The 14,441-nt window shown below is 42.7% G+C and overlaps 1 protein-coding gene across 1 annotated transcript in view; it reads right to left on the bottom strand.

Annotated features, from left to right (window-relative positions):
- Positions 1-7,430: 7,430 nt before the first annotated feature.
- LOC131103606 (alpha-1,6-mannosylglycoprotein 6-beta-N-acetylglucosaminyltransferase B-like) overlaps positions 7,431-14,441 on the bottom strand; it is a 52,657-nt gene continuing 45,646 nt past the window's right edge. The window contains exons 16-20 of the mRNA XM_058050010.1: positions 12,787-13,058; positions 10,958-11,836; positions 10,451-10,549; positions 8,439-8,481; positions 7,431-7,482 (exon numbers count right to left, since the gene is read on the bottom strand). Of these exons, the coding sequence (XP_057905993.1) occupies positions 11,638-11,836; positions 12,787-13,058 (471 nt within the window). The 3' untranslated portion in view covers positions 7,431-7,482; positions 8,439-8,481; positions 10,451-10,549; positions 10,958-11,637. The remainder of the gene's footprint in view (positions 7,483-8,438; positions 8,482-10,450; positions 10,550-10,957; positions 11,837-12,786; positions 13,059-14,441) is intronic.

The following is a 14,441-nucleotide window of genomic DNA, read 5'->3' as shown; positions in this document are numbered from 1 at the left end:
ACACACGTGGACATCATGAGTTAGCAGACATGATAAAGATATGAATCAGTCATGGACTCCACCGAATTAACTTCACATTAATCCCAGCTCAATCCGTAATGACACAATTCACTATCCAAGTGTTTTTACCAGGTTAGAGTTTTAAAAACATACCCTATCAGGGTGAAGGTGTATGAGACTACAGTTCTTACCTGATAGCAAGAAACCGGAAGTAGAAGCGTCTTATTTGCATATTGCCAATCCTCGATGATATGATTCATGTTTTTAATGCAATTTTTTTCAACAGAGGCTGTCATCGTGCGGAAACATACGTCTAATCAAACGTTTCAAGTGTCTAGTCAGTCTATTTTTTAAAGCCACTTACGTCAACGGCGTCTGACGTCATCACTATTTGTAACCGTGTATTAAAAAAAATACAAATAAAGCTATTAATTAATTTAAGTGTTATTTTTTTCTCGTTAGCGGTCGCCACAGTGGTTCAACCCAACTGTCTTTTAGAAAGACAGTAAAACAATCAAATGTCATCTTTTCAGACAATACTAATGTCTTACAGCAAACAAATGTGGAGGAATTACGATAACAACAACAATACTTGGCGCCGGACTAAAGACTGTAGTTCACCAAATGGCCGCTTGAGGTCCTCAGTCGGTTATGATGTCGTCAATTAAAATCAGCATTGCGATTTATTTGCAGAGGAAGTTCTACTAACTGGCTAGAGATGCTATATATACTTTATTTATCTCTAATAGAAATTCACAATTACACTACACTACACAATTACTTTTCTTTAGATTTTTTTTCAGCCATTGTGGAGGTGTGCAGGGAATTGATTAAGGCGTGTTTGGAGTTAGTAGCTACTTCCTGTTTCACGGAGGATGACAGACAGGAAGTAGCCATTATTATTCCTTTATGTTATATGTTAAATTTGTGTTAAATATGTGAAAATGGCCATGAAACATTCTAAAAGTGCTTTTGCACAGCCTTGATGCTTATGAACATTTTATTTATCAAACGTACTTGATATACTGTGGGGGGTTTTATGCTAACCCTACTAAAATGTGCCTTAATAGCATCATATTGCCAGTGATGTCTGTCATGCAGCGTATAGAATACATACATCTCTCTCTCTCACACTTTCTTTGAACTTTGGCTCAGGAACAGACGTCTACTGTCAGGGTAATGCAACCCGTCCTATGTACCTCGTAAAGCTCGACATCAAACAGTGGCAGCATGCGCGGCACCCTACGGAATCGAATCAAAGTGGAGACCAGAGATGTGATTTATGAAATCCCTGGCTTCCCATTTCCAGAAGAAAGAGACTGCTGAGCATACGTGATCAAAGACATAACAATCAGGACAGGAAAAACTAAATTTAGTCTTAGGATAAAAGATCATATTGCAGCCTGGCAGAAAGCTAAAATAATGACATTTGTATTTAATCATCTTAAAGTTCGTGTTTAGAAGGTCGGCTTTTCTACAAAAATATGCCGCTTATAGATAAGGGATCTTACGAGTGCTTCTCAAACAGTAGGGTGGCCCCCACTGGGGCGGGGGTCTGGTAGGCCGTGAGTCAATTTAACTTGGGAATTGTATGATGGAGGGCTGGAGAATCACCGGAGAAACACTAACCAGACCCCCCCTTCCACCCCGCTGGAGCTTCCGCCACTGGTGCTGATGCAAGCCACAGTTTGCGGACTTTTGCAGAACTAAATCCCTCTTCTTTTTTTACGTCACCCCACAATATGTGCACTGCAGACGGGGAGAAGCAACCTGAGCCTCGGAGCCAACACCCAGACAACGTTCCAGGTCTATTTTGCATCAGATTTAATGTCACGCCTCCGACCTCGGAATTTGCAGCAACATTTATCACTGCCTGTTTTTTATGCCAAAAACATCACTCTCTGGAGGCATGCTTGCTTTGAAGTACACCCTTCTCCAAAGTAGGCAAGTACACCCCTCCAAAAAAGGGAGGGGTTGTAGAATCTGCTATTCTTGATGAGAAGGATTTTGGTGGGATTCAGGACTTGGATATATTAATGCTAACCTTTGCGTACTGGATGATTTTAGGAATGCAGCAGCTAGCTTGACAGCGAGAAGAAATGACTAAAAGCACTGTATTATATGTTAGAATAAATCATTTTTTGTAATTATATATGGTATTACTAATGTCATTTTAGATATTCATAATAATGTTATTATCTTAACATGATGGCTATTACATAGCATCGTAAACATAATATTTTTTTAATCAATAAGAATGTAGCCTTGTGGATGAAAAATATTCATTCTTAGCTTTGATTGACAATTCCAAGCATATTACATTATTAAAACATTATACATTAGAAATGTATTTTAGTAGCTACTAAAGGGATCTCCTTCCTGTCAGTGAGGATCTCGGGTCTGGTGTAATTGGCTATTTTGTGCTTATGCAAACATTATTTGGATTGCATAAAAAAGTAAAAAAATATTCATTTGAATATTACTGTGCATGACATATTGACATATGCAAATGATCAACTTCATCATTGACTTATTGAATGTTAGTTGGCTTCCTTTTGCAGCTCCTTCGCTCATTTGTGAGGAAGGATCAGGTCGCGAAAGGGCCCGTTAGTCCGTGCTGTTGTCACGCGACGCCGCCGCGTTGGCTGGTGCTACCGCCGTGTCAAACGAAATCGCTGACATGACATTTAAACACTCGGCAAAGTCACACGGCAGCTGCGTCCATCAGTGCAGATGGGAGACTCCAGCCGAGCGCAAATGAGACCAATTAGAGCAATTACACGGGAGATTACGGATAGGAGCCGTGACAGTACGTCACGTCTCACCTCGATGGATGGGCCGTTTTGGCGACAAACCCTGCTAATGTGTTAGCATGCCATTGCGTTAGGACGAATACACGCGGCACTTATTGGATGAAGGAAAAGCGGTAATGAATTACTACCGACACGTTTCATCAAAACCCGACTTTAACATCTGCTATTTTCTTTGTTGCTTGGCGGTTGCTAACCCTTCATCAAGTCGTGGAATCTGCAGAAGCATCCAGGAAGTCTTGGGATTAGATTAGTCAGGCGTTAAATCTTTTATTAAACATGGATTTTTGAGAGCCGGAAATACACGCTGGGGCTGGTCTCAAACATTTCAGGGATAAAGAGCATCTTTAATCACAGCAAAGCATCTTAATGATTTACCACCCAGATGTGAGTTTTGGCACAAGGCCACTTCAGGCACGGCGGCAAACACGCAGGTCGGATATTTCTCACCTTTCAAACGTGAGTACGTCAGGATGAAAGCAGGCTGTTGGTTTTAACTTATCGTAATTACGGACAGGAAGTCACACTTTTTTCATAGTTTGGCTGCGACTTAGTCAGGTAGGATATACTGTATATCGACATTTTAGAATGAGTGCCTTTTTAAACGTTAATTCATACCAAAGATTACCATCGACGGCTAAAGAAGGACGCTCAAAGCTAGCGACACCAAGGATGAAGAATCCAATAGATTCAGTGATGTGGAAAGAGATCGGGAGCTTGGTGAACTTGCTTTTGGATAACTTCTTGTTGGACTGGCTGGCTTGTTAGGTTAGTCCAGTCCCTGATATGTTTTATTTTTTTTTTTGAGGGGGGGGGGGTGCTTTTGCAGATGAAATGCTTTAGTCTTGGATTTTATGAAATAAATGTTGTCAGTGTGACAGTAATGCCTCGCCGCTTTGTGCTTTGAATTTCAAGGCTTCCCTCTACCAGTTTTTCATCGAATATGAACATTAATAAATCATGCTGTTGTGTGGTTCAATACGGTCTATTCATTAGTTTTTTAAGCATGCATATTTAAGCACGTTTGAGGTTTTTCTTACTTAAATTAATCATTCCTAAGCACAAACATGGCTACATGTTGTTGTGTCTTTTCTGTGTTGGCGAGGATTAGTCAATGTTTTTGTTGAGAAGACGTTGGAAATTGGGCGATGTTTTGAACATGCGTACATATATATACTGTACATATGTATTTCCTTTTGCTTTTGGTTGATTTGTTGTATTTTGAATGTTTTTTATGTTCGAAATAAACTAAATTAAACTAAAGTAAACTAAACGAAACCAAATGAACTAAAATCCAAATATAAGGCATTCAGAAGACACATTCAAAGCCGTTGTGATGACATGTAGTATCCTACACTGGTCACTAGGTGTCAGTAAGGTTACTGTACAAGTTAAGGTTAGTGTCAGACACACAAGCACCAGACTTTTATTGCAGATCCCAACAGATCCCAACACAATCATCCTGAACGCTGGTTACCATTGCGTTTGGAACCCACAACAAGCTAAAAGTCATTTGTGGCTCCCTCAGCACCAGAAGACATTAAAGGCAACACACGAGTGCAAGTCTGATTTCTGTCTTCAAAGGCTTCCATTCTCTTATTATGTGTCCAATCTTGGGTAAAACAAGTGTAAAGGTGACTATAGGGGTGTTATTTCATGGCCGCTGTCGGCTGCGTCAATGTCTGACTCATCTGCAGCCTTTCCACCTAAAGCATCAATCCATAGTTCGCTGAATAACTCATGAGACGTTGCGGCATGCCGTCTGGAAGCATATTCCGATATCCGCAACAACTTTGACAACTGCAAAAACATGTTTTATCACTGGTTGCACGCCCTCGCTTGGATGTTTGTATTGGACGAGCCAGATCGCCGTGATGCACGCCGTCACACACACGCTGCTAATTCCTCCCTGTCATCTCTCTCCCACGCTAGCGCTCCATCTAAAGCTAACCTCTGGCGTCCCATTCGTTCGCTTGTCTGCATCCGCTTTCGCTCAATTCACTCATTTCCTCGTCAGGCTTCTTTTTCTCCCACATCCCACTCCATCAATTCAATGACAACTTGGCAGTCCACTCAGACAAAAGGGTCAGTGGGCCAGATGGACCGTCTATCAGGCTTCTCTCTCATCACCGGTCTCGGGCTTCCTGATTTGTCAGGACTGATGGCGTGCAGTCACCGCATCGCTCCGAGAGTCAGAAGCCAGAGACGGGTAGCCAGTCACTCTGTCTTCAAGCCAACCGCTGCCCCTGCCTCCATTTTCCACCCTGCGCTTCCCACACTCACCAGCCGCAGCATTTCAAATCAGATCATACCTCTCAGAGAGTGTCAATCAAAGCCGTGGGATGCTGCGGCCACTGGCTGCATCTCACACGGAGAGGCCTTTTGGGGCGGCGTGAAAGCGGCATTTGGACCGCGGTGACAGATGTAGCACTGCGGGTGGGCGAGATGACTAAACGACTGGGAAGGACCGAAGCCGCCTCCGGTGGTCCCGTTCACGTGCTTTTCCACCGCAGGGACGCCTCAACCAATTTAGGGCTCTCTGCACCTTCATGCTGGTTTTGACTGCCAGAACCCCCCCATGAAGAACTTCTTTCATGTGCCAAGAAATCAATGCCAACCTCGGGGAGGGGGGGGGGGTACTGTCGAGCAGCAGTGAAAAAGCAGCAGGCTGTTGGTTCTCAAGTCAAATTTGACAGGTTACATGAGAGGGTTGGATATCCTGCTGAATAAGATACTGCCTCAAGGCCCCGCCTGCGTCAGCCCCCCCAAGCAAACGGGAGGCGAGAAAACACAAATCTTTTCACCACGTACACGTAGTACAAGTTATCTGGTGTATCTACTGTATACTGGTTTAGTGATAAGTAGGATTCCTTATTTATAAAGCAATATTTTCAGAGTTGGAGCATAGAAAATATGTTTACAACTCTCTAAATACCCTGTTCACATCTGGTGCTTGTGTATCCCATCGAACATTACAGTAACACCTAGTGACCAGTGTAGAATACTACATACCCTACCTTTGAATGCGTCTATTTAGTGCTTTATATTTGTATTTTAGTTCATTCAGCCTTTTTATGCATGCAGATGCTAAACTTATTAGAATAAATATTTAAAAATGCATAATTTTTTCGACTAACAATAAGCTGTATTCCACCATGAAACATATATACACGCTCAACATTGTTTACAAAAAATCAGACATGGCTTCTGAATTGCGGTTTAACCCTTGTATTATGTTACGGGTCAATTTGACCCGTTTCAGTTTTTGTGTTGACCAAAGTACTGGTTATCCTTTCTTTTTCTTCATGAAATTTTGTGACTTTTCCTCATCTAGGGTCATGAACACAAAAACTGAAACGGGTCAAATTGATCCGTAACATAATACAAGGTTAACTAGCATGATTTGTTAACCCTTGTATTATGTTACGGGTCAATTAGACCCGTTTCAGTTTTTGTGTTGACCAAAGTACTGGTTATCCTTTCATTTTCTTCATGAAATTTTGTGACTTTTCCTCATCTAGGGTCATTAACACAAAAACTGAAACAGGTCAAATTGACCCGTAACATAATGCAAGGGTTAACTACCATGATGCTAGCATGATTTGTTAACAAATCATGCTAGTTAACCTTGTTAACCTTAACTGAAACGGGTCAAATTGACCCGCAACATAATACAAGGGTTAAGAGAACTTTGTAGAAAAAATACCGTATTTTCTGGACTATAAGTCGCTCTGGAGTATAAGTCGCAGGAACAGCCAACCTATGAAAAAAAAAGTGCGACTTATAGTTCGGAAATTACGGTGATTTATGAAACTGGCCGGTACAAACACGATGGTACCGTTAACTCCCTGTGAGGCTCCCACACCCGTTTTGTTTTGGGTGCTTTGGCCCGCCCCCCCAAGAGCAAACTACCCCCAATCACAGTATGAGCAGCTTTGATGTCATTTAGGAGTTAATTTAGGTAATTTAGGTCTGTGAAGGTTCCATTTCCATGGTGTTATCCTCTGAGGGGGGAGGGAATCGGCCGCCTCGATAGTTACACCGTACTGTACGTAAAAAGCCATCGCTGTGGAAAAGAAACAACGCGACACACATCTCCTTTAAATGCAATCCATGTACGTAAAACAGATGGATAACATCGCTGCAGCGCTTCGCTATCTACGCTAATCCTGACAGACTTTGCATTAATGGCGTCAATTCCAGCAAGTTATCCGTGAAACAGCTTTTAACACCATCTGCGCTGACATACGCCGCAGCAACAGCAGAGTTCTGATGCGTTATCGTGTGTGTGAATGAGTGTGCGTGCCAGCGACATGAGCTGAAATGTTAACCCTTGTGATTCAATGTTTACTCGGCCCGGACCGTGTCCGGGCGCCCGCCAGGGCCCCCGCTGCCCACCTGCGATGCCCCTGCTTCTGTTTGCTTGTGTTTCAATGAGGCTCAGCTTATCGCACACCAGCAGAGCGCTCTGCAAATGGAGCGTGACATGTTACCTCAGGTGTCTCTTATGCAACGCTGAATTTGCATGTGGCTTCATCCCAACTGGTGACGCTGGATGCTGGATGCCGGATGCCGGATTCTGGATGCAGGATGCCGGACTAGACCACTGGAATCTGAGGTGTCAGGTCATCACCTTTTCTCTACCGAGGTGACCTTTGCCGATGTTGTGGACCTGAGCATAGACATCAATAAGACAAAATAAGACAATTATGACACTTCATACAATTGCTATGAATGGTCAATAAACAACATATTCATGTACGAATAATAACCTTCTTCATCACATTTCGCGTAATTCCACATTGACATTGAATGTATATTCACACTCCTCCGGATTGAATCATCAAATAGTGGATTATAATAATACAACCTTATTAAAATGCTTATTTTTCACTATTAACAAGCCATAATCAACCATGAAACAACATCCATACATCCATTTCCTATGCTGGAGCCTATCCCAGCTGACTAGCCAATGAAGCTAACATGTTTTTGGAATGTGGGAGGAAACCAAAGTACCCGGAGAAAAGCCACGGATGCACGGGGAGAACATGCAAACGGAACACAGAGAATCGAACACGGGTCTTTGTGATGTGTGGCCAACATGCTAACCTTTCGCGCGCCGTGCGACACATGAAACAATGATTTATTAATTACATGTCACTCTAGTGTCATCAGAAGGTTGCCTACAGCCACAACCACATTTTTAATTTGGTGCTAATCGCAGACCCCTGCGGTTATTTGCTATTTGTAGACCACTCAGTGATTAATTGGTTAATTGAATAGAGACGTCATCATCATCATCATCATCATCATCATCATCACCAGAATAGATAGTTCATCAGGTTCCACATGGCCATAAATATTCATACCTGGTTTTACAGGGAAACATAGCCCAGTCTCAGCCACGTAGGACATGATAATTAGAACCCTGCAGAGCAGCAGACACAGCAACGGCACGGCCTGCTGGTCCTGATAAGGTCACATAAGCTCACCTCAACAATATGCCCCCAGGGGGGGGGGTCCATTCAGGGCAGTCTATGAGACGGCTGAATCACCTGGACTCAACCCATCCGTCTTAGAACTGGACTGTGGGAGGTAACTGCTATATGCCAGGGGGGTACTCACTCCGACTGCTGTGTGCATCTCTTGACTCTGATGTCGGACGTCGCTGAGGGTGGTTTGCAGGAAAAGATGACGGCGTTCCGCACGTTGATCCATCAAACAGGAGCAAGTCCATTGGGAAGTACAGCAGAGATACATTACAAACAAAACTATTTAAAAACATGTTCTCGACTTCCTGGTGTCGCTCAAACTCCTTGCTCTTCATGGTAAAGACCTACCGTACCCAACGGTGTCCTGGCGGCCGTTGGAATAAAGACGTGGCTGTGCTTGCATGACAAAGAGCAAGAAAAAGAACAGAAAGCATTCATTTCATGCTTTGTGGAAAGCGGCGGCGGCGACGGCGACAGTAGTCGGCCATTTGTCACCCATACTAATGAGTCATGGGACTAATTGAGTAAAAGGATGAAAGAATTAGAAGGATGTAAAATACACGGCTCTGTCGGCCGCTACTGTGATCAAGTATTGGCTGTACTGATTGCCGTACCTTCTGGACCAGGGGTGGGCAAACTACGGCCCGGGGGCCACATGCGGCCCACCAAGTGTTTGAATCCGGCCCGCCAGTTGCTTTCTAAGTATTTCAACTTTTAACATACAAGCTGGCAACATGACTTGCAAGTCAAAATTAAAAAAAAAAAGTTTTAAAAAAAAGCAAAAAAAAAGTAAAATTCAATTTTGTAATTTGATGTGGTCTGATGTTTAAAGTGCTCCTGAAAAACGGGATATCCAAACATATAGCTGTTTTTATGACACTTTTACAGATAAAATTAGACAATAATTCAATGCAAGATGTTAGAATTATTATTATTACTTGTAATAATAATAATAATTATTATTATAATTATCATTACAATAATAATTATTTGTCACAATATTATTTGTTGGAATTAATATAATAATAATAATAATAATAATAATAATAATAATAATAATAATAATTATTATTATTATTATTATAATAGTAATAATAATAATAATTATTATTATTATTATAAAAAAAGTGTGTGTGTTAAATATATTTTCTGGCCCCCCGGACAATTTTGTTAACTCAACGCGGCCCACCAGTCAAAACGTTTGCCCACCCCTGTTCTGGACTATAAGTCCATAATTTGGCTGCTCTGGTGACTATTATTCAGGAACGAGACTCTAAGTTAAGTAGTTTTATTTTGTTGAAGTGGTGGCCAATTTTAAAGGACAATTCCTGGACAGCCAATAGCCACTTTCCTCACTGATGGGTTGACCACAGTGGTCAATGGATACTGGTACTAGTTGCTTTGTGGCATCCAAGTACACCAATATTCCCCAGATGACAGTCGGCCGGCGGCTGGCGGTTGGCATGTCACCCAACCTGACCTGACTGAAGAAGAACGCTAACAATAGAAAAGTACTTAACTGGGGGGGGCAGAGCTTGGGAGCTTTTTAAGAAGTGTCGCCCCAAATGGAGGCAGAGCTTAAAGTCTGAAGGCCTTCCGTAACCGCCACGGCATCACACATGCGGCACATCATTTTCTCTCTGGTTTCTGAGGCTCCAGATGAAATCCAATACTGGCCAGAGTCTTTAAACCCAAGAAGAGAAGAAATTGGCGTATTGTGAGATGCCGCTATCAATCAAAGAGACTCCATCATCAAAAGAAAGTAGGAGAACTCTGACTCGCCTTTAAAGGAAGGCTCATTAAAATCGTCTTATCTTGCGAGAAGGCTTCCACGGATGAGCAACTCATTGGATAAGTGACACAGCAGCCACCGTGCAAAAACGTTGAATATTCACTTTTCATCCAAACACATGGACATTAAACTTCATTGAACACTTTCCGTTTAAACAATGGCAAGGGGTTGGCTCTTCAACTTGTAGCCCGTTTGCCTCTCAGGGTACACCCAAATGTAATACGGAGGACGGAAGGTCAGGTCGATGAAAGTGTAGAACAGATGCTTAAAGCCAGCGCTGTGTTTACATCTGCAATCTTATGCAGCACCAGAAGCTCCAAGCTCACATTCAGCCTGCTTGCACTTTTCATCACCTCAGACAATGAGCGTCAGACGGAGGTTGCCAGATACACAGACATCTTTTGATGCAAAGCAAACATCAGCAGGTTCACTCCTTCCACCATCTCAAAGCACTGTGGGCGAATACATCACAAATTCAGATTTCATATAAATTATACAGCAACTGGGCACAACTATCCAGTGATACATCCCTTACATCCCTGTTTATTATTGTTATTATTAATATTATGGTTGTAGGACTGTTGTACCAAAGCCCCAAGCACAGGGGGCTTCTTGTTTTTTGTCAAGCTTTAAAGAGGTATTTTTTTTTATTCGAATATGTCACGAAAATATATTTCGCTGTGAAGGTCTTTAATAAGGCTGTTGTAATCAAATTAGAATGGTTTGAGACCTCCTACTCCCACCTTGCAAAAATGCTAAATGGTACATTCCACCTGCTAGCGCTAGCTAGCTAGCTAGCTAACAGTAAACGGCAGCACCAAACAAACAGATAATGCAGACTTCACGACGTCAAAGCTCACCTTTTTGTATTCGGGAGCAAAGATGAGGCGATAAAAGAAAAGGAAATGTACATCCATCTGTGGCAGAGTCGAAGATAGTTAGGAATATTATGTGACGTAGAAGAAAAGTGGGCTGCGTTCAAGGACCGTCGGATAAAGTGTAGAAAGGCTGCTTTTGACAGAAACTAGCAAAGTATTCATCCAGATTCCAAAACGTGACTCCTAATTATGTTCACCCACAAAAGATGACTTTTTGGCTGTATTTTATTAAACCAATGCTTATGTACAAATACAAGACATGGAAAATAGTACATCTCAATATGGTGTCATTTGCTTTGGGTGCATCCGGTACAAATAATTACTATGTCAACTGAAACAATTCACACAATATTAAGTCAACACACTGAAGAGTTTGAAGCAATTCCGTGGGAATTCCTTCCGAGTCTTACAGGTCCAGCATTCCGCAGCATCTATCAGTGACTTCCCATATGGTCCCAAAGCAACCGTGTAAACCTTTAGACAGAGGCTCAAAGCCTACCGGATGAAAATTACAATCATGCAAATCCCTGAGATGTTTTTTTTTTTTTTTTTTTTTTACCTTACCTGCTTTGGTAAGATAGGTCAAAACTAAATGTTTGACTTCAAGCTACCTCGTCAAAGAAGATCTTCCGGGAAAACAGGGTCGGCCTGTCCTGTCCTGGTCATAAGCAGTCCCTGCACAGCGCCACCTGACCGTCTCGGTAGTCCCGACACGGGCAAAGCCGCTGGTATTTGGCACTGGCGCCCGCGCAGCTGAACAGCAGCGGGTCCTGCTGGAGGCCGCATTCCGCATGTTCTGCTGAGAAGGCGGGAAAGAGGTGGTTCATCTCCGACTCCAACCCTGCACACTGGAAGTCCAGCCTTGGAAGCAAAGACACGGATGGAGGACGGGGTGTGTAAGTATGAATAAACATTTACATTTATAAACATTTATACAATATATGTATATACAGTATATACAGTAGAGCTCCTAAATTAACCACAACCATTTGAAATACACACGTAAGATTCCAGTCTATTTTCATTCATTATGAACACAAAATGACATCTGGGTTATAAAATATGGCTTAATAATTGGTGCATTTGCTCCCACCGGGATGCCTTCAGGGTTTGAGAACATTACTAAACAGCAGTGACATCATTAGGCCTATTTTAGGGGGGCTTTAGACCCCCTAAAATGTTTTTAAGCCCACCTAAATAATTTGATATTTTTTATTGATTAAAAAAAATATATTTTTGATTTTTTTTTTTTTACAAAAAAAATCTCATTTTTTAAAACTAAATTTCTTATAATAGGGCAAAAGCAGGCTAATAAGCAAGCCAATAAGCAGGCTAATACTAGTAGTAGTAATTATCAGAAGAATACAAATTTCCCCACTGAGGGACGAATAAAGGCATATCTTACTCTTAATCTGAATAGGTTAATAGGCTAATTAATAATATAATAATATAATAATGATAATTATATAATTGATCACAGTTGAATGGTTGCCGAGCTTGAGCAGCGGTTTTGCAGTGTAGATTGTGTGTACTTGTGTGTACTTACGTTTAATGGTGGCCTAAAACAATTGAATATCTCTACTAAATCTGTCCAAAAGTGGGAAAGTTATATCCCGGTTTTTGTTCCTTATTTGGTTTTTGGATTTTTGTATTTTTTGGAATGTAGTGTTGCTAACTTTACTGAAGCTGAAGTTGCTGGAAATAAGACTTAATGTTTGCTCGAAGGCTGCAACAATGGTGACGTTAGACACAAAGTGCACAAGCCGCATTCATCCTGCAAAAGAAAGAAATGAAACGAAAGCCCATCTTACGCATTGAAGGCCTCCTTTATGTTGATGAAGCGGTACAAGGCGGGTTCGCAGATTAAGCCGACATCCTGGCAGGCCTTCACACAGGACTGGCCCTGCAGCGAAGCCAGGAGCTGCAGGGCGCTGAGGGGCGGCCAGGACGAGTGGGAGGTGGCGTTGGAGGCCCACGTGAGGATGCTGGAGTTGGGCAGGAGCGTGAAAGGAGCCAGCGGGCTGCCCTGCCAGATCCGAGAGGAGTTGACTGGAGGAAACGGAGCTTCGGGAGAACAAAAGTCCTGCGGGCGCACACACGAAATGAGCAGCGGTCACCGAGGAACACGGCTGACCTGTCGGCAGGTAAAAAGTCCACCAATAAGCGGTGACAAATTGAGTCTTGTCCGTGCGGACCGAATGAGCCAAAACCACCAGAATATAAAGAACACAACGGTGCCTGTCAAACTTCCAAGCAATAATACCAACTGGGTTATTCCGCTCAACAACAATGAGAATTGAAAGCAGAATTAGGCGGCGGCGAGAGCTGGGATTAGATTCCCTCCTCCAGCAGGAGCTATTCATAAGACTCAGGTAATAACATTTTTGCGACATGTCCCCATGGCCCCCAGAGCCGTTTATTAAAGCGGCTCCAGTGCCCACAGGCAATAACTAGTCTTCCAGTCTTCCAGTCTGCCTGCATATCCTGTCCTCCTCTTTCAAACTGAAAGTCAGACATTTCTATTTTTAACAACCAATGTTTGCTCTGCTCGTTTGGCTTGATGAGCTACGCTTTTCATGCAAACGCACAGCTTCCTTCAAGAGCTAATGAATGGAATTATTATTGCATGGCAAACACCGGAATCAACCACCTGCACGTTGCGTTCGTTAGACGCAAACAAACAATAAAGCAAAGTGGAAGAGGCGGGGCAGCCGTTGATCAATAGGATGGACAGAAAAACACGGCAGGACAAAAAAATACAGAAACACGACCGGAGACTTGAAACCGTAAAGACCCGATTACACTGGTCTACCAGCAAAAGGCTTCCGGATCAAAAGAAGTACCCATCTTTCAGGGTACACAAGCAACCACTTCTATCTGAAGGTCAGTGTGTCTACAAGGAACCAGTTCCTGTCTACTAGCAACCAGTTCTATCTGGAAGCCAGTCTGTCTCCTAGCAACCAGTTCTATCTGAAGTCTACTGGCAACCAGTTCCTGTCTACTAGCAACCAGTTCTATCTGAAGCGCAGTCTGTCTCCTAGCAACCAGTTCTATCTGAAGGCCAGTCTGTCTACTAGCAACCAGTTCCTGTCTACTCGCAACCAGTTCCTGTCTACTAGCAACCAGTTCCTGTCTACTAGCAACCAGTTCCTGTCTACTCGCAACCAGTTCCTGTCTACTAGCAACCAGTTCCTGTCTACTCGCAACCAGTTCCTGTCTACTCGCAACCAGTTCCTGTCTACTCGCAACCAGTTCCTGTCTACTTGCAACCAGTTCCTGTCTACTCGCAACCAGTTCCTGTCTACTAGCAACCAGTTCCTGTCTACTAGCAACCAGTTCCTGTCTACTAGCAACCAGTTCCTGTCTACTAGCAACCAGTTCCTGTCTACTAGCAACCAGTTCTATCTGAAGGCCAAAATGAGAAATGTCAAACGGTAGCCGAAATTGTAGTTTTTGGAAACTACAT

This window comes from Doryrhamphus excisus, chromosome 15 (assembly GCF_030265055.1).
Source record: "Doryrhamphus excisus isolate RoL2022-K1 chromosome 15, RoL_Dexc_1.0, whole genome shotgun sequence".
NCBI classification, from domain to species: Eukaryota; Metazoa; Chordata; class Actinopteri; order Syngnathiformes; family Syngnathidae; genus Doryrhamphus; species Doryrhamphus excisus.
The sequence above is the reverse complement of the archived record's forward strand: the minus strand, read 5'-3'. Positions and strand labels throughout refer to the sequence as shown.